Genomic DNA, 26,917 nt, shown 5'->3' with positions numbered 1-26,917 from the left:
ATTATGACAACAAGATGTACATGAAATTTAGACATAAGAACAAAGCAACACTGCTAATAAATATAAGAAACACTACACTCAAGGGAGTGCAGTGAATGCTCCTTCTCAGCATGAGTCAACTCCCACTGAAGCCAAAAGGAGTCTAATGATTTCAATGGGAATTATATTTGACCCTTTGTGCACCTCCACGAGGGGAGAGGAGGAGCCAGAGCCTGTGGTTTACAGGATGGAACAAACTGCACACTGCAAGACAATCTAAGGCAACAGGGGTGGGGCTGCATCATGATGACCATACTCAAGACTGTGTCTAGTGGGCACAATTCATCCCCCATTCTGAAATCCTGGACACAAGACAAGACTCTTATAATTTGGACCCAGATTTAATTTACCCATGTCAGTTTTTATACATCAAGTCAATGTAACAACATCTTGTGACATGTAACATCTTTGAAAGCTGGCACATCTAGAAATGAGGTTTTTCGGCATGGTGAACTGGTGAGCGCGCATGAAGGTAATGAGGGCTTGGACATGAGTAGATGTGGACAGAAGCATATTTTCACTCAGACGTCTCTATTTAAAATACATATTGTCTTACTAAAAAAACCTCCCTTCTTTTCCAAAAATCACAGAAGATGAAATACAAGGGGGGGCAGGGGAATCTTTGAACCTAGCTTGAGAAAAGAATAATTGGAAAACCTGCTATAAAAATATTGCCAACGGAAAGATTAAACACTTTTCAATATTTTTAAAACTCACTGAACCTCCATTAAAGTTACACTTAGAGAGATCTGCAATATGTTAGCTTTATGTTTATACACGAAATATACATTTATGGCATAATGTACAGGGCTGAACTTTATAAATGCACCTAAACAGCTGGAGCATGTAGCAAGGCTGACGTCATTGTAATGGAGCATCTGTGGCTTTGTGTGTGAAAGAAATGGGGCCAATAAAAGGAAAGGAGGAAAATTCTTTCACAGAAAATAACAGCAAAATTTTATATGCACGAATAGCTCAGAAAGTTATAAATAAATCCAATCCCAAAGGAGGGAAAATGCAATTTCAGTTTATCCATCCAAGGAACTGTAACAATCCAGTCCTATGCTTTCTGGAAGCAATATTTATATTTATTATATCTGTAAAATCAGCTCTGAAAAAAATCTGAAAGCAGATACTCAAAAGTGTTGGTATCATTACTGTTCATTTGAACAACGCTATTTTGGGGAGTGGGGTTGCCACTCTTTTGTCCTACTTGAGTCTTCCTCCTGAATCTCAATTTTTTTTGTGGATTGTCCCCATTTTGAAGCCCTCCCAGGGGCTCTTAGACCTATGGGAAAACCTATGTCCAGGGCAGTTGGAGCTTACAGTTGACATTTCATGAAAGGTGGACATATTTGCCATTTATTTCTTCCTCCTGTGGGGTGTTATAATGACTGTGCAGTAGAGAATATTGCTTCTTTTAAAAAAATTTCTGAACTTTTCCTGTAACTTCACCTAGTGGAAACAAACCAGGAAGAGCGTTAAGGCAAAAGTGAGCCTACAGCTGGTAGCCATGATGCTGAGTAGATTTCTACATGAGTTGCTTCTCTAGGAAGTCAGAAGTTGTAAAGACTGTCAGGAACGAAAGACCGTTAAGAATGGAGCTGGTTGGGAATTTTTTGTTGGAAAATGCCAGGTTGATGAAACTGAAATGTTTCACGGGAACATGCCAGTTTTGTCTAAACTTTTGTGGAGAAAGGTTTCTTGGGTCCAGGATGGAATTTTCTGGTCAAAACCAGAGACCCAGGCCAGCACTGCCAATAGCCAGCTGGTTAGGGAACCCACCTGGGAGAACCAGATTCAAGTCCCTGCCCTGAATCAGGCAGAGTAGGGACTTGAACCTTACTCTCCCATCCCTAACCCCCAGGCTATTGGCTATTCTGGTGGGTGTGTATATGTGTCTGTCTGTCTGTTCTCCAATCCCCCCTCCCTCCCCCCAAAAAGGTGACAAGTCCTGATTTTGTCTCAGTGTAGAATGGGAAAATGTTTTGAAAACTCAAACATTTTTGTGGCTGAGAAACACATTTTCCCCTTAGCTTTACTTCGGAATACTGTTGGCCCTGGTAATTTGGTGTATTCATGTATATGTCTGAACTGAAAGAAACTGTATGCAATACATTTACAAGGTACCCAGTATTAGGTTAATCTGAAACATTATATATTAATATGTATTATATATCTACAAGGTATCCAGTATTAGGTTAGTCTGTCACACTGCTCCCACTGACAACATATTGATCTGGTTCCTTTCTCAGTCCAGCACCAGCTCTCAACAGTGAATGATGTGATAATTCCATAGTATAAATAGGATGCAGGTCTGTCTATCTCAGGTGTTTTTAAGGTGCTTGGCACTGTGGCACCTAACTCTGAAGATGTATCTATCCTCCAAAGGGGGTAAACTCATGCAAAGTTTAAACATCTTTGCCTATTGCTGCACCTCACGGGCCAACAAATCTGTTCCACAGCAACTGGTGAGTGACAAGCACCTTGCAAGATGGCACAGCTGGACTATTTGCACTACTCTAAGGGTGCATTCAAATTAAGCTTTGCTTCTTCAGCATGGCCCTGATTTAGGAAAGCCCTTGAACACATCCTTAAATCCATTCCTGTTCAGAATAGTATTGAAACACATGTGAACTGAACTTTAAATATGTGCTTACGTCCCAATTACTTCAATATCCTGAATCTGAATGCTTTTTTCAAATGGGGTCTATTTGAATTCAAGCCTCCTACGATAAAAACAGCTAATGCAATGCTTACACATGCACTCCTGAAGATACTAAGATATTTTTTCCTTGAGGAAACTCTAATACATGTTGTCTATCACATGCAGTAAATTCATCCAATATAGACTTGTAGAAAATAAAGATGGAAGTTTTCGATTTAGTGGGATAAACTTTAATTTACTTCTTTTTGTGTATGTGCTTCCAGCATAAGTTTTCTCCCCCACAATTCTCAAACCTAATCCTGAAATGAAGCTGCAATGCTGAATGTGTGTCTTCACCAGCCATAAACAAAGGATTAGGATGTGGTCATCAGATCCAGGTGAGGAACATGGGTTGAGTAAAGCTGAGTGAGTAATTTGGGAATAATACTTTTGTTTGATCAATTTAGCCTGCTTTTCTATGTGTGGAACATTCACCCACAGATTACATTTTCTTTCAGTTGATGCTATTCAAAACCATTTCATGGATTCTGGGGGACTTTTAACCCCACAGGATTGACCTCAAACAAATTTTCTGCAGGTATTCACTAGTCAAGCTGCACTGATTAGCAAGTCACGTGGTATCATTTCCACCCTCAAATTGGATAAGCATGCAGGCGCTCCCAGAATTAATACTTGCATCTAAGTTTAAAATTCAGTTTCCATGGTTATATGCTCATATGACTTTGAAATTCACTTTGAATTAATTGTTTCAGAGTAGCAGCCGTGTTAGTCTGTATCCGCAAAAAGAACAGGAGTCCTTGTGGCACCTTAGAGACTAACAAATTTATTTGAGCATAAGCTTTCATGGGCTATAGCTTATGCTCAAATAAATCTGTCTCTCTAAGGTGCCACAAGTACTCCTGTTCACTTTGAATGAATGTTCGTGCCAGTGACTCTCAATAGCTTGACCAGACAGCACAAAAAGGTGCATGAACTCAATCAGAGGAAAGTCATTTAAAAACTGAAACAGTCAACCAAAATGTTTTGCAGTGTATGCCAAGCTCTAGTTGTTAGGGAGAAAAAACTCCAACAAAAATATCTTCAATGGGCTGTAGAGGAAAATACAGAAAGTTGCTGACAAAGTAACAAAAATGGTGCCAGCTTTCAAGTGGGCTCCTCAAAGAGTCTCCAAAGTCTAGATTTCAAAGAGTATTTCTGAGTCACCTGCTGGGTTAGGCTGTCATTTGTGTCACCAGCAATATGGGAGCCAAATATCAGTGATGGATTGAAGACTTTATTGATTTTTTTTTACTGGTTTAACAATCAAAAAGAGTATCTATGTTTAATGTTTATGGTGAATGTTTCATGTTTAAAGACTAAAGGCTCTTTTCAAGTTAAGTACTGTAAATCTTTTAGTTGGAGGCTTTTGCTTTACAACAGTATCATCATCCTCAATTGCCATCCATGACAAGCGAATATTAGTTTTGATAGTGTTAGCACACAGAGAGCCTTGCACACTTCTCCATACATAAAACATCATAAACTCCCGTTGTTCAAAGCCACACTGAGTCAATAAGAACCTTATTAATCATTCTACCCATCTTTCATCCACTGTGGAACTGGTTTGGTTTATTTACAGATCCAGAGGCTCAAGACAGCCTTGTACAGGAAGTGTATCTTCACTCTGCTTTTACAAGGAAAGGTGGAGAAAGAAGACGTTCAGCACTTGAAAAGGAAATGGGGGAAGAGCAAGAGAAAAGAAAATCTAACCTATTTTCTTGCTCTAGCCAAAGCGGAAATAGGGCTTAAATGCAGAACGGCATGAAATTCACTATTTTGATTCACAGAATCAAGCACTGATTTTTTTTCACACTCTAAGTTTCTTCCTTTAAGCTATTTTGGCAACAACAACAAAAAAAGAGTGTTCTTTGCTAAAAAAAAAATGTGGCCCCACATTTTGCTTGGAAATAGGTTATTTTTCTCAGAAAATGCATATATTTTGGTAAAAGTTTCCATGAAAATGACCCCATTTTCAAGAGTGGAAGGAGACTAAAAATAATCTATTTCCAGCAGTTTTGCCTCTTGAATGATATTTTATAAATTGCTGCTTTGAGGGGCATCTTAATAAGACACACCTTTAATAAGTTAGTAATTTTACTTCATTCTTTGAAGTTTCAGTATGGTGTGTGTGTGTGTTGTTATGGAGCTGTGGCAGACATCTGAACTACTACATTGGGTCTATTAATGGTTGAATTTCAAGACTTTCAAGTGAGATGCTAAAATTTAAATCTGAATTTCTTACTTTTGAGCATACATACATTTTTAATCATGTTGTCTACCACTACTAAATGTCTATGTACAATCTTAATCTAGGGACATAGTTTCTAAATGGAAATGTACTCAGTGCTAAAGAAAATGTGCAAATTGTAGAGATGGTGTCTACTTGGAATCACCATAAAAGTCAAAGGGTGCTTTACTAAATATAAAATAAGGCTCATGTCCTGTCCCAAAGAGCTTAATGTGGGAAAAAAAATTGCCTCTGGTACATCCATGAGCATTCCATTCAGGAAAATGGGCACACGTGTAACTAGGCAAAATTCGCCCCCCTCCCCCGCTTTTTTTGCAGCACCCTTAGATATGAGGCTGCTGTGTTTTGCAAAGTAACGATTAAGGGCTTGTTCCTTGGGAATGGCAAACATGCAGTGTGCGCTAGTCAAGGGGTCACCTGATTCTGCTGCTGCTCACTGCTTATCATTGCCTTGTGATAACTTACTGAAGTCACAAGGGTCTGAAATATGGTTCATGATCAATGTGGACTTTTTAAAAAAAAATAGTGATTCAATACTACTAGCAGGCTTCAGCTTTCCTTTCCCAAAATATGTGGACCACAAAAGAGCTCATTGGAAATCAAATATGAAAGAGAAGTGTGTTTAATCCAGCTAGACTAATTGAACCTTTACGTTATTTACTTTCTACTGTTTAAGTAAAACATCACCTGCTAAGAGGAAATCAATATTATTATTAAACAGTTTGTATTTACATGCCGGCAAGACAATCCATTTCAGTTTGTTCCTTAATAACATCCTAGGTATGATGCATACTAAACTCATAGGCCCCAAGTTCTCATACCATTTAAAAAGCCACTGGAGAGGAACACATACCTATAAACAAATCTAGGGGGTTAAGGAAACTACATGTCCAACGCAGCATACTTTGTATGGGACTGAAAATGGGCCAGACATCGATATGAACAGAGGACAGGGCCAGAGTAGACCACACGGGCCAGGAATTCACAGGAATCCCCGGTCCCAGACCCCATGGATTCCTGGTCAACTGCACATAAATACTTTCTCTCCTCATTCTTTTCAGGCTTCTGATGGCTTACAGCCATGCTGCCATTTGCTGGTGGACAGTACCTGTGCTATATGACCCCTCTCCACCAATGAGGTCCATAAATCATATAGGAGAAGTAATACAACACCAAACAGCTTTAAAAAAAAATCCCCGTATTTTACATAGCTCTCTTAGGAGAAGGAACATACAAATATAGAGCAGCTGTCCTGCTGCTCCCAGAACCCCTCTCCCTCCCACCTTTAGGGGGTATATATGGAGGCTACAAAGTGTTTAAGGAACCTAGCTGAATGATGAATATCGGTCTCTGAGGACACTCATGGAGTGGAAGATATTTTTCTGTGTCATTCTGGGGGCACCCGAGCAAATAACTAGCTTTGGAATCAATTAGACTCATTTAAATAAAATTCTGTATACCTACTGCCCCTAAGTAATGGGAATACCCTTCTTGTGCAACACAGGAATATTGCTGTTTAATGCATTGCTTTTCAGATCACAATAGCTTTTTAGGGGCATTTTACAAGCAACTGTTACCTTCTAGAACTTTTTAAAAGTGGATTTCATTATGTGACTCTGTGCTAATGATAACAGATGCTATACAGTAGAGTAGGTGGTAGCAACCAACACATGGGCTATATGGGGTTTGAATTCCATAAATATTTAAAATGCCTGCATAGATTTGTATTTAATCTCATGTTCCTGGACATTAAGTTTGATTTAAGAAAAAACTAATTTCCAGGTGTCTGTTTTTCATTTTATCTCCATCTATAATCATTGTAGGAACTGTTTGACACTAGTGCTCAGTGCTACGATGATGGGGGGGTATACACCCAAGGGTGTTGGAACTAGGGGTGCTGCCACATCCCCTGGCTTGAAGTGGTTTCCATCGTATACAGGGTTTACCATTTGGTTCAATGGCTTTCAGCATCCCCACTGTATAAATTGTTCCAATGCTGCTGCCTACACCTAGGTTCAAGTTGTGACTATGGGAATGCTGTGCGGGTGTAGGCCTCCCAACACACATGCATCCACATAAGGTACCATTCTTCTAGCAATCAGTATGGATACTATTTTTGTTCTGGCTCATGTCTACAAGCTCTGCTGGATGGAGTAGCTATGCTATCATGAGGAACAATATCATGTGTAAAGAGTAAAGGGGTAAGTGGATCCACACTGAAAAAAATATTTAAACTTGTTTAACTGATATTAGCAACTGAAATGCTTATTAGGGCACCTTAAAAAGTGGCCTGAATTTCAGAGGTGCTGAGCACCAGTAGCTCTCATTGGCTTCACTGACTCTTTTGATTCTTCAGCACCTCTGAAAAATCAGGCTATTTTTTCCAGGTACTTAAATATGGACTTACATTGCTAACTTCAAGCACCCAGGGAATAAGATTTTTAGTCATTATTTTGGGATTTCATTTCATATCTGTCAGGTTTTGATCTTTCCTATTTCTAAGTAAAAAAAAACCCAAAACCCACACACATACATCAGGGTACAGTAAATGGAAAATGTTGTACAATCTACACTCAAATAGCTGTTACTCACAACATAACTGACAGTTGCATATATCCAACTTTAATGGTCTGGAACAAACTATACCCATTCAACTGAACTGTAGATATCCGTTGTTCTGGTTTCCAAATCACATCATGTGCTTTCCAGGCTGCCGGCTATCATTCCAACCCACATTTCTCTCACTTATCCATTTTTAAATGAATGAAAGGTCTATATTGCAAACATAAATTAGGTTGTTTAGGATTTTTAAATAAAATATGAAATAGAGAATGGAATATTTTTAATACCATATGTAAAATACAATACATATGCCAACAACAATATTTTGGAGTGCTTGAACTTTTAAACTAGATGAAAAAAACCTGTGGTTCTTTGACACAAAATCACAGTTCTGAGGCCTGATCCTGCAGTGTGAACCAGGCAGGTGAACTCCTGCTACAATGCAGAGCCCCACCGGCTTCAACAGGGCTCTGCATGGGTATAAGCATTCACTCATTCAGACCAGATTGCAGGATTGTGCCCTTAAATGAATGAGACAGATATCACTGAGAAATGTTACCCATCCATTTCAAGGGGAGGGGGAATCAGATGGGGCCGGCAGTGAAAGAGGACAGCCCCAGCAATGAGGGAGGGCGACACTCCCTGAGGGACAATAGGTGGCTCTTCCACCCTTGAAGTCTTTGGCACCCATTAGTCAGTTGGGGGAAAAGGGCCAGTATCCCTGAGCTCCAGGGAATTTAACCTGGAGCAGGGGCCATGTGGAGCCTCTTTTGGCTCTGTTCCAGCAGGCAATGTCTATACAGGGCCATAATGGATAAATATAGGAAGACTTGCCCATAGGAGAGATTTCTTCCTAACTATCGGGTGTCACTTTTGAAATGCAGGAGGCGGGATATTTCCCTCTAACCTCTTCCGTGCTGCAGAAGGACATCATCTTTGTAATGAGGAAAATAACCACCGAAGGCAGTTGAGGAATTTTATAGAGAAATGATAAAAGTACAATTGAGTGACCTTGTTTTTACTGATGATGTTGTCCTGCTCAGTTCAACACAATGCTTAATGGAAGACACAGCAAAACAAAATGGTTGTTCATCAACCATGGGAAGACAAAATACATGGCTATCAATTATCAGAGGGGTAGCCATGTTAGTTGGGATCTGTAAAAGCAGCAAAGAGTCCTGTGGCACCTTATAGACCAACAGACGTATTGGAGCATGAGCTTTCGTGGGTGAATACCCACTTCGTCGGATGCATGTCAATGGCTATCAATGTTTCAAAAGCAACCATCTGAATTGACAGAGAAACATTAGAAGAAATAAATCCTACTTAGCTGGGGAGCAAGATGTGCTACGATGGTGGCACCATGCCAGGTGTCAAACAATGAATATCAAAAGTGGCAAACAACTTTCAGAAATTTGAAAAGAATTGGAAAAGTAGCACGAGTGGCACTGATACAAAAATACAATTTTTAACTATGACATCATGTCTGTTCTCTATGGAGCAGAGTCATGCAAATACACCACACCAATTGATAAGAAGTTAAACTCATTCCAAAGCAATGCCTGTGAGTCCATGGGAAAGAGCCTATTGGAAAGAGTTTATTACAATATCAGAAATTCTAAATGGAGCACAACAGCTTAAAGCTTCAAACATGGCTAGAAGACATATTTAGGACACAATTTAAGGAAGCCACCAACATGACGTCCACATCAAGTGATAACACAGACACCAGCTGGAGAGAAAAAAAAGAGGGCCACCTAGAGAAACATTACATAGAACCAGGGGTGGCTCCAGGCCCCAGCACGCCAAGCGCGTGCTTGGGGCGGCATGCCGCGGGGGGCGCTCTGCCGGTCGCCAGGAGGGCAGCAGGCGGCTCCGGTGGACCTCCCGCAGGCGTGCCTGCAGAGGGTCCGCTTGTCCCGCGCAGCTTCGGTGGAGCCGCCGGACCAGCGGACCCTCTGCAGGCACGCCTGCGGGAGGTCCACCGGAGCCGCGGGACCAGCGACCGGCAGAGCGCCTCCCGCGGCATGCCGCCGTGCTTGGGGCAGCGAAATGTCTAGAGCTGTCCCTGCATAGAACCACAGCAAAAGAAGCTAAATCCATCGCCATGACATTCAGAAGCCTGACCAGACCAAAATTGCTGGATGGCCTATGCACCTGAGGGTGTCAAAGAAAGAAAGAAAGAAAGAAAGAAAGAAAGAAAGAAAGAAAGAAAGATCACATGCCTGAGATTATCAGGAATATTGTATATCATATTGTATCCAGACAAACCTATAGTTTCTTTTAGTTTACAAAATGATTTGCCTCGCACAACTGTGAAGTTTAAGGATGATCTTGTTTTCCTTAATTAAAGGCTACTAACAGTTTATAAAACTCACACCCTTTATTACGCAGAAACGATGAAAATGCAGATGCATAGGTCACATTTGCATTAAATAAATCAGACTGCACTAATTCAGTGCAATGATTTATTATTAACTGAAATAAATCTCTTCATAACTCTAAGGATTGTTCATAACAAGGGGTGATTTTAAAAGTTCACTGGGACATTTTCTAGATTTAATCAATGTTCTTAATCCAAACAAGCTTTGATATATATTGCTAATTAACTGAAAATATTATGACATTCATGCAACATTTGAAAAGGCCTGTCATTTAAAAATCATTCTCATAGTGCTAGTGGAACAGTCGGACACAGACATCTGCAAGGAGAACCCTATGGCGATTTCCTCATTCTTTGCTTACTTCTGCAGGCTCTCTCATTCTGTTATCATACTAAATGGAAAGACACTGAAGAACAGTCTGAATCATGTACATCCTTACTAATGTGAGAGCTCCCTACTCTCACAAAGTTCTGCTCAGAGAGATTTGTACCTAAATGTTTACTCCTGGGGGGATTCTGCACCTAAAAATTCTGGACACAATATTTTAAAATTTTGCACCATTCTGCATATTTTATTTGTCAAAATAATTCAATATAATCATACCAGTTTCAATTATTTTGGTAATTTTTTTCAAAATACCTGTCAGCAAGTATATCTGTAACAATATAGACAACAAAAAAGTTTTCCCCAAGAGTAGAGCGTTAAAGAAACCCCTATGACAATATAGTTCCTGTTTCTCTGTTATGCTTTTGTTGGGTGCCTCAGTTTGGATGTGTCAGACATGCCAGCTGGGCACATCTTGGGGGAAAACTCTGTCCCATTGGTCTCAGACACATACCCCCCCATCCCTCTGCTCCTCCACTCCCCACCTCGAGCCCAGGGATCCAGAGGGAGAAACAGCCTGATGCTGGGTCCTGAGTCTGTACGGAGTTTCCTGCATGATGCCTCAGGAAGTTTCTTCAGAATGTGCTGGGAACTGCAGCTGCCCGGAACCCTCCAGCTCCCCAGCAGTGTACTTTATTTGTGAGCTGGAGAGTTGGACTCTGCTGGATCCAGCAGCCCCCAGTGCTGGCTAACAGCTCTGCAGCACCAATTCTGCCTGGAAAAATGAAATTCTGTGCAGAACATTAATTCTGCGCAAATTCTGCATTGTGCAGTGGTGCAGAACTCCCCCAGGAGTAAATGTTTCATTGGATGTGGTGGGATTTGGGAAGGGGGGGGAGCTTGTCCCCCATACAACAAAATGTGAAGCTTGTTCACAATTGCAGATCCTCTATGTCTCTAGTGTACCAGCACCCACCTCCCTCTTCCTTAGGAACATGGTTGTATACATCCAACCCATTTAAACTCCTAACCATGCACCCTTTGATTTCTGTTGGATATGTGAGTACACATTATTCCTGCAAATAAGTGAACAGGTAATCAGTACTTCAGACACAACAGATAAATTTACTTCAGCATTAAAGAGAGACACACTACGGCTTTGTTACTGAAAAGTTATTTAGCAATGTGCTTAGTTTTTAAGCATGTAAGGAACCTACAACTAGAGTCCTTTTTATATGTGGAGAGTCAGTCCACATGTTCTAAACTACAGAATTAAAAGATGTTTGGTCAATTATTATTATTGCTGAGGTATTTTCATTAAAATGTCTTTCACATATCTTTACTGTAATATAAGACCAGATGTAGGACACCTTCTATGCTGCAAGTTGGTAACCTTGACAACGCATAGGAGGTGTTTAGACACATGCTAATAAGAAAAATTTCCCAGTCACAAAAAGAAATAGTGCATTAAGAAAGGAATTTCCTTCTTAAGTTCTCAAAATGCCCTTTGAATTACATTGTCATGGTCAGACATTTTATTTAGACATTAAGTATACAGCGTTTTAAGCAGTTTCTCTCTGATCCACAGGGCTCCTTTAATTCACTGGCTTTCCAAGCTAAGCAAATGGAAGGAGAAGCACAGTTAACAAACATAGATTTGTATGGCTTTGACAGCTCAATAGGAGCCTCAGATATATTATCTGAACATGTGACAAAGAGATGTCTTGGCAGGACTCAGATGCCTCTTGGCAGGATGTGACCAAGGATACAAATGTGAACTGAGAAAAGAATACAAAAATATAATGAAAATCAAATAATATCTTTAAGGTAATCGGTTGTAAATAAGCAGCTACTATGATACTGAATCCCACGGACAAATAAAAAAGTTCCAAAATGTTTTATGTTGGAATCTTTCATCTGTTTTAAAAATACCGGTTGGAAACTGTCCAAAGGATTGTGAGGCTAATAACTGGCAAGTAGATACCTGTCTGCTAATTTATATATGTGCTGCCTTCTTATTTCATACTACTATTTTCTTTTCAAAACATAGCAACTTACCTTATTTCCTGCACTAGCCATTCAAAATATAATGTTATCAAAGGGTAAAAATAAAATTACCTATGCATTAACTTTAAGTTCCACCTGCATGACAAAGTTTATCATCTCTGTTGTGTTTGGAAAGAAGAGGAAGTTATCTCACTTTACAATTGGAGGAAGCTTAGCTAATACTCAGTAGAGGAATGTACAGTAAATACAAAGCCTTGGCATAAACAGTTTTTGCAGTTTAGATTGGATAATTTGATCCATTTTATAAGGAGAGAATCAGAAATAAATTCTGTAGGAATCAGCTAGAAGTTTCATTTTTGGCTGCCTTAATAATGATCTTGGAAATATTATATTTTTATTGGTTAGTGTCGTAAATGTCAATTTCACCACACAAACACAACAAAAACCAACCAAAAAAATATTTCCATTGACATAATCAAAATTTACAGATAGGCTAAGAAAGAAAAATGGTGCTTGAGAACGTTTGATTTAGGAATATTTACTTTGTATATTTTCATATGAGATGTTGACAACTTGTGTTTTAACAATTATAAAGTTTTAACTTTTTGAATCTCAAAGTCTAGAATAATTTAATATTTACTATCTGACTCCCCCACAACTCTAAACATTTAAATGGATAAACATTTTAAAAATCTTTAAAAATAAACTAACATTATCCATGAAAGTTGTAAAAAAAAATGTATTTCGGATAAGCCTACTTAAGAACCTTCTTATTATCCTACAGTTGCTCTACCTACAAAACATCCCCTGACATCTATGAGGGTTCTGTATGAGCAATGACTGTAAGATCAGGCAGATTTGATTCTGGAAATCATTGTGCTAGAGGACAGCATTCCTAGCTCTTCTTTAGGGTCTGAAACACAGATCTTTCCTACTGGAGAGAGTTTTTGGTCGGTAGCCCTTTATTTATGGCTCACTGGATAAAATCCTGTGATTCACTGATATACAGATAAGAAAATAGTCATCATATTTTCACCATTAGCAATTTTTAAAGATATCACTGAGATACAGATTTTATCCTGTACCTACTGTTTGTAAAAATAAACATTTAATGAAATTACCAAAAAAAAAAAGCAACTAATCCAAAAACCCTAACAATTATAAAGTATAATGTAATTTTAAGAGGCATTAGTTCCATCTTACAAACAGAATTGCTACTTGGATAAGAAAATACATTTTTCATCCCATAACTCAGTATTAGTATTGCTCTAATTTATATATTATTACTTCAGTTTGCAAGTTAAAAAATAAACAAACAAAAGAACTACACACAAACCCATTAGCACTCCATTGAACCCCCTTTTTAAAGGACCTCAGGTCAGATTCTCATTTACATTAAGGCCACTTTACACTGCTCTGATGGCCAAGTCCGTGTCAAGAGGTCTAATGTAAATGAAATCTTACCCCTTGATCTCCACAATGAGCTCATCCTGCAAAGTCAATGCTCATTCAAGTCAATGTGAGTTAAAGGTGATTAGCCCATTTTTTATCATTTCTACCACCACCAGTGAGAAATGTGGGTATGGCACATCTGCTGCTCAGCTTGAACAGAGGTCAAAACCATTCATTTGTCTGTCAGATATGACCCACTCACTAGAGTATACTTGGCACGGCTGCTGAAAAAGCAACTACATAACATCAACTATAAGGAATAGTTGCTTTTGCCCATGGGCCTTTAAGATGAATATGGTAAAATGAATAAGAACCAAAACTACTTCTGAAGGGGTGATTGTATTTTACCGCCCAACCCACTCCTGGAATCCATGGGGACATCCTGATATATGAATGAATTGCTTCAACAAGGAAGAAATTGGGCCTTGCTGTTATGCTTGTTTTATGTGGCAAGCTGATTTGTTTAGAAGTAAACTAACTCCATCTGAAAAGGCAAATTATTATTTATTCCTTGGAAAATTGAACTGCATATTTATTTACACTTTTGAAGCAAGATTAAGTACAGCAGTTTAGTAAGCCTCTGCCAAACAACAAATGCAGAAGTGTTTTAGCAAATTATGTTAGATCTCAAAATTGAGTGGTTTTAAAATACCATTACATTTTTAATGTTTATAAATTGTACTACTCATGCTGAGTACAGTCTGAATCTAAGTTGTGTTACTTATCTGATCACTGCTGAATAAGCACATTCCATGGACAAATCTTAAATTTGCTATTAAAAAGCTGCACAAAGGACTGTGCGATCCCCAAATTAACTAGAATTCCAATGTCATCTACCTGTTTCTACTTGTAAAAAGCAGCAAAAAACACTATCCCTTAAAAACAGCAACAACAACAACAACAACTTGCCTTGGTTGGCTCCCTGGTGATTTGCAAGTTGGATAGCTGTTTATTTCTTCCCTTATGACATGGAACATATTGGTGTACACTAGGGGCTCAGGCAGGGTTTAACTTATTCACATTTTAGGTGGGCCATATATACAATATAGTTCTTATTCAACACAGTAACTCCTATCAGTGTTAGCAGTAATTGTGCATGCAGTATATGGCTTAAAAAGGGAAGTTTCATCTTCCATAATCAAAAAGCAAATTTAATTCAAGAACACACCCCTATTCAAGATGGTGCTATTGTGCTTCCCTATTGTGCTTAAATCCTACTGAAGTCAAACACATGCTTAACTGCTTTCCTGAACTGGGATAGATACAGGCACGTTTACCTGGTTTCCTGGTGAAAAATGGAAAAAAATAGTAGGGCTGTCGATTAATCGCTGTTAACTCACGCACTGTTAAACAATAGAATACCAATTGAAATTTAACAACTATTTTTGGATGTTTTTCTATATTTTCAAATATATTGATTTAAATTACTACACAGAATACAAAGTGTACAGAGCTCACTTTATGCTATGATTTTTATTACAAATATTTGCATTGTAAAAATGATAAAAGAAATAGTATTTTTCAATTCACCTCATTCAAGTACCATAATGCAACCTCTTTACCATGAAAGCGCAACTTACAAATATATATTTTTTGTTACATAAATGCACTCAAAACCAAAACAATGTAAAACTTTTGAGCCTACAAGTCCACTCAGTCCTACTTCTTATTCAGTCAATCGCTAAGACAAACAAGTTTGTTTACATTTAGGGGAGATAATGCTGTTGGCTTCTTATTTACGTCACCTGAAAGTGAGAACAGGTGTTCACATGGCATTTTTGTAGCTGGCATTGCAAGGTATTTACGTGTCAGATATGCTAAACATTCGTATGCCCCTTCATGCTTCGGCTACCATTCCAGAGGACATGCTTCCATGCTGATGATGCTCGTTAAAAAAATAATGCTTTAATTATATTTTGACTGAACTCCTTGGGGGAGTATAGTATGTCTTCTGCTCTGTTTTACCTGCATCCTGCCATGTATTTCATATTATAGCATTCTCGGATGATGACCCAGCATGTGTTATTCATTTTAAGAACACTTTCCATGCAAATTTGACAAAATGCAAAGAAGGTACCAATGTGAGATTTCTAAAGATAGCTACAACACTCAACCTAAGGTTTAAGAATCTGAAGTGCTTTCCATAATCTGAGAGGGCTGAGGTTTGGAACATGCTTTCAGAAGTCTTAAAAAAGCAACACTCCAATGCGGAAACTACAGAACCTGAACTATCAAAAAAGAAAATCAACCTTCTACTGGTGGCATCTGACTCAGATGATGATAGTGAACACGCATCAGTCTGCACTGCTTTGGACTGTTATTGAGCAGAACCTGTCATCAGCATGGACGTATGTCCTCTGGAATGGGGGTTGAAGATGAAGGGACATATGAATCTATAGCGCATCTGGCACGTAAATATCTTGCAACATGGGCTACAACAATGCCATGCAAACATCTATTCTCATTTTCAGGTGACATTGTAAACAAGAAATGGGCAGCATTATCTCCTGCAAATGTAAACAAACTTGTTTGTCTGAGTGACTGGCTGAACAAGAAGTAGGCCTGAGTAGACTTGTAGGCTCTAAAGTTCTACATTGTTTTATTTTTGAATGCAGTTTTTTTTGTACATAATTGTACATTTGTAAGTTCAATTTTCATGATATAGAGATTGCATTAGAGTACTTGAATGAGGTGAATTGAAAAATACTATTTATTTGATCATTTTACAGTGCAAATATTTGTAATCAAAATATATATAAAGTGAGCACTGTATGCTTTGTATTCTGTGATGTAATTGAAATTAATATATTTGAAAATGTAGAAAGCATCCAAAAATATTCAAATAAATGGTATTCTATTATTGTTTAACAGCATGATTAATCATGATTAATTTTTTTAATTGCGATTTTTTAAAATTGCTTGACAGCCCTAAAAACAGCTTTATTTCTTTTTACATTTCTCTTTATTTTGTACCTTAACACTATGCACAAGAAATCCAAATGGAGGTGAGAATATTTCCTCAGGATTTTGTCATCGTGCAGTTAGTCTCTTGAACTCTATCCTGCTGCAATTGAAAACTGATGGGAGTTCTGCCTTCCAAGTAAATAGGAGCAGGCCCAGGCCCTGGCCCTGGACTTGTAGCCAAGTCCAATGTGTCATTACTGTACCTGAACAAAGTAGGAAAAGGTCCTGTTCTTCAAATTAGCATGCATGTGACTGCTGCCTAATTTGCACACACAATTTACCACAATTGCATGTGCAAATTTGGTAGCTATGCGTTCAAATGGTTCCATTTGTCTACTCACTAACAGTAACTGCATGCATGCAATTTTGAAACTGCAAGGCATAAATCTACTACCTAGGTAAAAAGCAGAGGAAGTATTTGCTACACATACTAGAATAGGAGATCTCTCCCTGTTCATAAGTCCCTGAATTTATACCAATTCATATCTCGAAGTGAAGCTAACAAAATTAGCAGAATTTTAATACAAAATGCTTACAATTGAGAAAAATTAATTAGATTAGAAAGGAACATTTTATCATCAGGGATATACTGCAAAGGTTTGATACTGGCTTGTTTATCAAATTCTGGCACCATAAATGTTATCTTCCTCACTAAGTTATAATAATAAACACTTTGCACTTCTAAGAGACCTTTTATCCAAGTAGTTCAAAGCCCTTTATAAACATTAATTAAGCCTCACAATCCCCATGTGAGGTAGGTAAAGAACATAGCAGAAGCCAGAAAATAATATTGTAGTCAACTGAAACTGATGTAGAATTTAGGTGGACAGAATTACCTATATTAGAATTTGGTTAAGTGATTGGGGTAACACCCTATATTTGTGAATAGGGCTGTGAATTACTTAGTAAGCCCTGGATCTAAGTTTAATGTCTAATCTAAAAGACATCCCCTCCAAGCAGCATAGTGTCCCTTGAAAACCACACTGAGGTCTTTGGGAACTGTGCAGTACTGACTCAGAGGGAAGAATGCTGCTTACCACTGATAAATCATTATCTCTTTTAAGCAACTGACTATTTCCAATACTACAGCTGCTTCTTATTCAGTGGAACATTTAACAATCGGTCATTTGAGTTTAAAACACAACACTGTGTGTGTACGTGTGTGTGTGTACAAGAAAGAACTAGCTTACTGGAAAATATGAAAACGTTTCATGTAAAAAAACCAAACCATTCAGTTCTGTACTCTTGTTGACAATCTCAAATGCCCAAAAATATGGTCTGACTTGTTTTTGATTGCTGTTACAATAACAGATTAATTTAATAATCAGTGGGATATTGAATGACAAAAAATTATTGGTTGAGGCAGCCAAACCCTGACCCTAATGACATTCTTATGTTAATTCTTGTTTTCTTTTAGGCTCCTACTTTCTTAATAAAACCTATATTTTAAAAACATTTTAAACACTGCAAATTGTCCTGAAGAACTATTTCTTTCTTTATAGCAAGTTTACACACACAAGATTATATTATATACATATGCACACATTTAGCGCCTGATCCAAATCCTATGGAAGTCAATAGGCATCTTTCCATTGACTTAAATGGACTTTCAAAGAAGCCCATAGAGTTAGTTGAGTTATTTATGATTGAACAATTTATATATTTGATGCAGTCCTTTATAGAAGTTGTGATTTATTCACCAGCACTATGATTTTAATTCATGTACCTAATATTCAAATTTATTTGAAAGTTTTATGCAAACAAATTACAGCCTTTAAATTGGACTCAATCATGCAAGGTCCTGAGGTCCCTTGTGAGTCAATAAGAGTTGAGAGCAAGTTATATTATGCAGGATTCTTGCTTTGTGTATGCTCTATTCACAATCAATATTTGTGCTGAGTGATTGTTTTTGTAAGTCAAATAATATTGCTACATTTCATTAACTGGTTGACCAAAACTTTTATAAAACCAGAGAAAGGCTTGAATGAGTCACTTGTGGTGCAAACCTTCTTGCAGTGGAATAGTTGTAATATTGCCATATTGAATACTTGCGTAAATATCCAAGACATTTTCACTTTCCCTGAATGTTCTTGAAAGCAAAAATTGTTCATACAAATGCATGAACATTAAACAAAGGAGTTGGGAATACCAAGGGAGCAAATTTGTGATGTATATTCAACTGAATATTTGCAAATACCTTTTTCCAGTAGCCACCCTGCTCTGCATGTATATTCTCTCAATGTGTAAAATAAATATACTCAATTATGGCCTGATCCATCTCACATTAGAATCAATGGAAAGACTCCTACTGACTCTGTGGGAGCTGTATCGAAATCCTTAGCTTCCAATCAGGTGAAGCACTGAACACCGTCAAGTGCCATTGAAGGAAGTGGAAGTTGAGGGCACGCAGCACCCTGTAATATTGGACCCTTACTTGGAGCAAATGAGACATCACTCTTAAATTAAGAATATTGAGCAATATGCATACTTGAAAAAATATTTACTGTACTGAAGCCATGAAACTGAAAAATGGGTCATAAAATGTAGGCCCACAAAAGACTCTGGGTCAAATTCCTTAGCTCTTCTGTGGGAAAGCTGCTTGCGTGATAGCAAAACATTTGGTAACCAGTGCAGAGTACAATCTTAGATGCACTTTGTAGATTTTTAATGACAGTCAGTGGGTAAACTGCATAATGAAGAGTGTTCCCATGAGAATCTAACAGTTCTTCAGGATTATTTCTCTCTGTTTTGCCCTCGCTTGTGGAGAAAAATAATGGGTGCCTTGAGAACAGTTGGTAACTAACATAGATTTGGTTGTGGTGGTTTTTTGTTTTGTTTTGTTTTTTGTTCCACTGTGGAACATAAAATGTTTTTCTATGAAAATCATCTTAGCACATTATTTTTAAAATACTATAATTTTCACTAAACTCAGTTTCCAACTCATTGCTGTCCAAGTTTTGCAGAATTATGTTATTTTTTGAAAGTTATTTCCTTTGCCCTGAAATTACCTACACAGCCTGAAAATCTGGTCCCGTTAAATTAATCTCTTTCTAATGGAATCAAGCCTTTTTTGCAATGTTAAACAAAACGTATGTGATAAAATAATTTGTTGTGCATGCTCTGACTAATCCTCTGAGCAATAATGATAAAGCAATACTGTTTTAATTCTACATTATTGACATCAAGCAAAATATAGCAATAGAACAATAAGTAGTATTTGCTACGTGGAAACATAATGGCTTGATTTTCTTGAGTTTGTACTTTTCATGCAATAGGACCGATTGTGTCTGCAGGATTAGTTTATAAAGTAAGACTATTTCTGTCACCAAAAGCCTTATAAAAAGAGTTGCTCTGAAGTGACTGCAATAGTTTCCTTATAACTAAATGATAACCAGAAATGAACTAGAAGTGAATATTCATTTTCAGCACGTCTTAAGTCTTCAAAAAGCTATAGGCATGACCAAAATGCACCACTCGCCCCCAAGTTCTAGGATATGGTTCGAAGCAGTTCTCATCCTTAATACAAAGGTGGAGCCCACAGGTTCCAGCATGAGATCATATGTCTTGATTCAAGTGGTCTGTGCTCAGATCAATATAGAATATTAAGTTCTGAGACTTGCAATTTCCACCTTTGCAGTAAAGTTGAGTGATGTTGCAATCTTTTGTACTTTATAAAAATTAAAAATATCTCTTAGGCTTCTGACATGGTATTAATTTGTCTCTAAATATGTTAAAGGGTGGAGGCCTCTGGCATACTGTCTGGCTGACGCCCCACAATAAGTGTGTGAACCAAACACTTTTGACATTTCACTTGCTAGCTCCAACACAACATTGGCCACATTGCTGTGTGTGCTTCACCCTTTACAGTAAGAAAGATACATTTTCCAGATTCAGAAATTTGATCACTACAACTAAAGTGCCTTCAAATTATCCCTTTATAAATTATACCCCATGGATTCACTCACTTTTTTTTTTAAAGATGTTCAGGTTATTATAAAGCACGTGTGTTGAAATGGGCTGAAATGAAAGTTTAGAGTGAAATCCTACAAAACACCCATTGACTTCAATTGGGCCAGGATTTCACCCTTAGTTACTAACTGCATATTGGCTTAGGATGGAGGAAGAAAGCTATAACAATTTCTGTCTGAACCAAATAAATCAAAGAAGGTAAGAATTTTGATTGCTCTAGTTCTTCTTGGCATTTCTGTGATAGAAAGGATACTATTGCAAATATTACTGTGTTTTGTGACAACGATCTCTCAGCATAGGCAAAGTTAAATTCAAAAACAGAAACCATCACTAAGTATACAAAATTGATATAATCATTTGCATAAACCATATTTATATTCAGTAACTGAGCAACATTCTAATTATAATATACCATTAAGCGACATTTATTATTATAGTTACATCGATTTAGAGAGACACTAAATGCAATGAGTAAGAATATTAGTTTTTTGGGGGGAAAGTTGGGACAAATTAATTTTCTTTTAAGTTCTTCTTTTAACCCTTGGAAGGTCTAGTCTACTATAGAAATAGTACAAGCGACCAAGGGATCTCTAATGTGTGCCAGACTTGTCCATTGTCAGCTCAGCTTCCCAGCACTAGAGCTTGGGAAAAGATCTTTACTCCTCTCCCATGCTTTTCAGCTTAACAACTCCAAAATGGGGAGAGTGCTGGAGAGTCAAACAGAACAACCAAAAGCCAATGGAATTCCTAAGTTGTTGGTTTGCTTATACAACAACTAACTGCCTTGACCTTTCATTTGTATATAAATCAGTAAATAATTCTCCCCTTTTTAGGATATTGCACAAGTCTGATCTCCAGTCATTGACCTAAAACTTATACCATTGCAAAGAACATCTTCAGTCACTGGAAGCCTGGTCGTACCCAGCATTTTCTGGTGCAGTATAATATCCCTTGCTTTAATTTCAGAACATTAAACCGTTACATGACTCCTACACTACCAAGAGAAATGGCATCCAGTCATTGATGGACAAGACATAATGTAAAAGCTAGAACTGCATATCCTTCAACATAAACTTAAAAATCTCAGTTTATCTGGTTTGTCCCAAACCGTTGTATAAAAAATTGAAAGGGCTTACTTGAAACAGTCATCACAAGCAATGTTTCCCGTGGTCTCCTTTATAGTGCGTTCAGAAACAAAAGCTGGATATTCAGTATCACAAGGCTCTAGGGTTTGTTTCAATCGCTGTGCTATAGGCATATAAAAATATCTTAATGTTACTTGGGAAGAACAAGCACACAAAAACTCTCAATAATGTGAGCTACTGTACCAAACAGCTTACAGTAAATGGAAATGATACTCAGCTTCTGCCACCCTGTGATATTTCCTAGGCAGTGCAAAATGCTTTTTTTTTAATTAACAAAACCCTTTTAGCTGGGGGATGTAATTTTGTAAGACATAAACGGTATCATAGTTATTTGTGATTTACCCTTAGTTAAGCTAGTTTTCATTTATGGACAAGATTTTGTTTTCACAAGTGATAGACTCAAGTGAAAATAGCTGCTGCTTTTCAGGCGTACACACCTACTTTCTAATTCTCCTTGATAATTGTATTTAAATGTATTTGCAGGAGTACCCCTAATTAAGGTACTGTACATTCAGTTGACGTCAACATATCATTTCTGTGGCGGGCAACCCTGGAGATTTTGCATTGTCTCGGAACTCACAAAGAAAGGACATAGGGGACAAACAAAAAACAAAACAAAATAAAAAAATCTCATCAAAAAGTGATGCTCAGTTTTTGAGTGTCTGCTGTATCTGGCTTTTTCCTTCCATAACATAATAATACTTAACTTTCCATAGCACTTTTCATCCATAGATCCCTCAAAGTGCTTTACAAGAGAGGGCAAGTATCACTATTCCCATTTTACAGGTGGGGAAACTGAGGCACACAGCAGCGATGTGACTTGCTCATAGTCAAACCACAGGACAGTGACAGAGCTGAGAATGGAATGCAGGTCTCCTCATCGCCACTCTAGTTACTTATTCACTGGATCATATTTTACTCCTTATATGTGCAAACACAACCTCTAGACAGATCTTCAACTAATTGCTATGTGAGAAAACTGGCTATCAATTATGCAAAGATAGATTACACTGAACAGGCTTGTGGACTCCAGAGTTTCTCCACTCAAGATTGTTTTAGAGCCAATGGTAAGCCTACTGCAGATCAGTCAGGGAATTATTGTAAAGTTGGGTTTGTAAGTCAAAGAGAGACAGTAGGATATATCTCTCTGAACTATATTATTTTTTACATGCCAAACAAAAACAAATTTTCTCATGTGCATCAAACTTAGGCAGGGTATTGTTGGAGGGAGATGAGAAGACAGGGAGAGGGGGAGATTAATATGATATGTCTCATCCTTTTTTATACAGGCACTTTTGAAAATGGTACTTAGGCTCCTAAGTCATGCTGGTGCTTTTGAAAACTTGACCTCTGGCCTGGTCTACACTACAGAGTTAGGTCGATTGTAAGGCAGTTTACGGAGGGGTGCTGGAAGAATTTTTGAAGTGGGGGTGCAGAGAGCTATTAAACTGTAAACCCTATGTATAATGGAAACAACTTCAAGCCTGGGGGTGTACCGCCCCGCCCCCCCAGTTCCAGCACCTATGAGCTTACGTAGACCTAACTATGTAAGAGTCTACACTACAATGGTGCTCCCACCCATGTAAGTCACCCAGTACATCAATCTAATAACCCCACCTTCAGGAGAGGAGTAGCACTTAAGTGGGTGTAGTTCAGGTGATGAAATATTTGTGGGTTTTTTTGGGGGAGGGGGGAAGAGAGCCCAAGGTTGGCTGCCTCCTGGCAAGGCATTAAGTTGTGGGGGGATGGAAATCCCTCACTGGGAGGCGACAAGGCTCAGGCTCTCCTCCCCTCCCCCAATTCTTTACCAGGAGGTGGCGGCAGTCCGGGCTGCCAGCCCTGGCCCCGGGGCGGAGGTGAGGGGGTCTCCAGCTGTGAACTCTGGTATGGGGAGGCTCTGGATGTCAGGGCCCCACTTCAGTCGGTGGAAGCACTCCGGGTGAGGACACGTTCCGCTGACAGAAGGAGTTAATGTGGACATGAGAAACAGCAATAATGATTGCAGGGCTGTACGTCAACCTAACTCACGTCAACTTAATTTTGGAATGTAGACCAGGCCTCTGTGTCTTGCACTTGTGGAACTAATCTGACACTGTTTTACAGAGTGGGAAATAGCTGATCCACAGAAACCTGTGCATCATGCTTCATGAGTAAGATTTACATTTAAATAATTAAATAGATTTGAAAATTAAATTCATTTTACACCAGTCAGGAATTTATGATGGAAAAAAATCTTTATAATCAAAGCCATGAAAACTAGAGGAGTGGGGGAATCACCTGACATTATAGGGTCCTGCCTCTGTCAGGGACCACTTTATTGGGTCTGACCACCTAGATGAGGTTAACTGGCAAGGATCTGCACCATCCCCCCTTTTCCTCCTGTTCTTTCCATTTGGGGTGGTGAATACCTGCTGCCCGAGAGTGGTTGGTGTGATCCCCACCTATGATTCTGGAGCCCTATTCCCTCATCAACAGACCTAGGTTACAAAGAGGCTGCCATGGATTGGAAAGTTTCAGATTTCTCTGGTTCCTTGATTGAGGGGCCCAAGGTTTAGGAAGACATCTCCAGTCTCTAATTCACAAGGTCAGAGAGGTTATGGGGCTCCATGCTGCAGGTAGAAATATTTTTCCTACTATGAAGTTGATGAGCTGGCAGGTGATTGGAGCAAATTTGGTGTCAATAATAATGCACAAAATATACTTGTCATATTTTGGGCAGTAAGGAATTTTACCCTCAGAACTATGAGGCACTGTTAAGAAAGGCAAAGGAATTTGTTGCTACTGCGTGAGTTCTTTGGTTTGAATGTAGTGAGGTATATTCATGATCACTGTAACTCTCAATAGTACTAATGGGAGCAATGCTGTGGCATCTGTAAGAACATACCTCAACATTTGCTTTTCGGAATACTTTTTCTTTCATTTATCTTGGGTAATGCAAGCCAATTTCCAAATGACTGCCAGATCACCAAATTCTAATTAGGTAAGCTAGTTAGATAAAAATGATAGCTTTTCAATGAGCAGGATGAGTGGGTACTTTCTATACTCCTATTTATGAAGGAAATGGAGCAGGTGAAGTGTATAATTACACGCAACAATTTTAGCTAAAACATGAATGGATGTCCCTCATTCACACTGTATTTATTCACTAAAGTAATGGTAAATTTTTGGTTTTAGGGGAAAAAAGAATATTGCAAGTTAGTATTATTGGTGGTGTTTGGTAGCTAGAACATACCTACAAACCAAAGCAGGCATTTACTTACATAGACGCTTAACAAAGAGAGGTACTAATTATAAAGTCATCTCTTCAAATGTGATGCCTGTGACATTTGGATGGGCTGCATCAGGACTAGAGGTGGGCAAATAATTGATCTTTTGGGTTTCTGGAAGTTCCAGAAAAATGGGAAACAAATCAGTTCAACCTGAACCAAAAATGAAAATTCAGACTTTTTGGTAAATCAAGAAAAAAACAGACACACATTTTGTTTTGGGGCAAAAGAAACATTTGGTTTCTGAGCATTTTAAGCCTTTTTAAAAATAAAAGCAAAGAGCTAGATTCACAAAACCAGAGCAGGGGACGGCAGTCCCCTTAACACCAATGGTTAGGGCACTCACTTGGGATGTTTGAGACCCAGGTTTGAATCCCTGCTCCAGAGCTAGTACTTGAACTCTTCCCCACTTCCAGGATGGCACACTTACCACCAAGCTTTAGGGTATTCTGGGTCTCCCAGAGTCACATGCTGAAGCTGTTCAATTTCTTATAACATACATGATTAGTCATTGGGCCAGAGAGAACAAAGCTGTACAGTCTGATAATTAGGCCACCCAGCTAGGATGATGGAGATCCAAGATCAAGTTCCTGTGCTAATGACCATTTAATTATTTATACAAAGTGGAACAGCTTCAATAGGTGAGATTGGGAGCGATCCACCACAGAATATACTATAGTCTGGTGGTTAGCGCATTCACCTGGGATGTGGGAGACTCAGGTCTCAATCCCTGCTCCAGAGAAGGGAACTGAGCCCATGTCTTCCCCCGTCCTAGGAGAGTGCCTGAACTACTAGGTATGTGGAGGAGGAGGCAACAGAATCCATCCAGGATCAAAGATGAATGAAAGGTTACATGTGCACCCCTTGCTCCTAAACTGTGCTATCAGCAACTCAGGATCTGGGCCTTGAAATGGAGAATGTTTTAATTGTTATAGTGGCAAATGACAAATTTTTAAGCTATCTACTGTAATAAACAGTCTAATAACACTATTCTTTCTAATTGTCATATAGCAATTCTGAAGTATCAAAAAGGATTTTATATTTATATATATATATATATATATATATATATATATATATATATAAGCAATATATATATATATATATACACACACACACACACACATGAGCTGATCAAAACTTGGAATTTTCATTCTGCAGGAAATTCTGACATTCTGAAATTTGTTTAATTCAAAATCAGAACAAAAGAAATAGCAAGTTTCCATGAAACAAAAATGTTGACTTTAAAAAAAAAAACGGATTCCATAAAAATCTAAACATTTTGTTCCAGTTTCAACTTTGTTATAAATTATAATAGATTATAAAAGTGTTGTTAGACTATAAAATAAAACAAAATTTTAAAATAAAGTCATTTTGAAACAACAAAAAATCAAAGCGCTCTGTTCTGACAAGGTCAAAATGGAATATTTAGACCATATAAAAAAATGTTTTTTTAAGTTTTTTTCCTAAATGAAATTGTTAAATTGACATATTCTTACAGCATGTTTTGATTTTGACGAAACAGCATTTTCCAATAGAAAATAAATCCCATCAGAATTTTTTTGACCAGCTCTATACAATATGTGCTATAAACAGAATGAGACTAATGTTGATGCTTTAAGCAGGAAGTTTTTTTTGTTTTTAATTTAGAAAAAAAAAATATTGGGACAGGAAAAAATTCATCTTCTTTTATTATATTCTGTTTTTTGTTAAAAAACACCTTCACAAAACCATCCTTAATATTATTTATATGTCACATGCATTGTAAGTTCTGCTTTTATGCTAATATATTGTAATTTCACTGCAGTATTAAAAATACACACAAGCACACACACGCAGATATATGTAAA

General features: G+C 38.0%; 1 protein-coding gene across 16 annotated transcripts in view; it reads right to left on the bottom strand.

Moving 5' to 3' along the window:
• The window catches only part of CACNA2D3 (calcium voltage-gated channel auxiliary subunit alpha2delta 3), an 839,197-nt gene that overhangs the window by 3,316 nt on the left and 808,964 nt on the right, over nt 1-26,917 (bottom strand). For 14 of the 16 annotated variants that reach the window (XR_005582636.1, XM_039480709.1, XM_039480711.1 and 11 more), the window contains one exon: nt 21,793-21,904. Coding sequence is in view for 14 of the 16 variants with exons in the window: in XM_039480709.1 (XP_039336643.1) it covers nt 21,793-21,904 (112 nt within the window). In the remaining 2 variants the exon portion in view is untranslated. Of the gene's footprint in view, nt 1-11,922; nt 12,043-21,792; nt 21,905-26,917 lie in introns of those variants that run through there. The other 2 variants (XM_039480707.1, XR_005582637.1) reach the window with 2 other exon arrangements.

This window comes from Mauremys reevesii, linkage group 7 (assembly GCF_016161935.1).
Source record: "Mauremys reevesii isolate NIE-2019 linkage group 7, ASM1616193v1, whole genome shotgun sequence".
NCBI classification, from domain to species: domain Eukaryota; kingdom Metazoa; phylum Chordata; order Testudines; family Geoemydidae; genus Mauremys; species Mauremys reevesii.
This window is presented reverse-complemented; position numbering and strand designations above follow the sequence as displayed.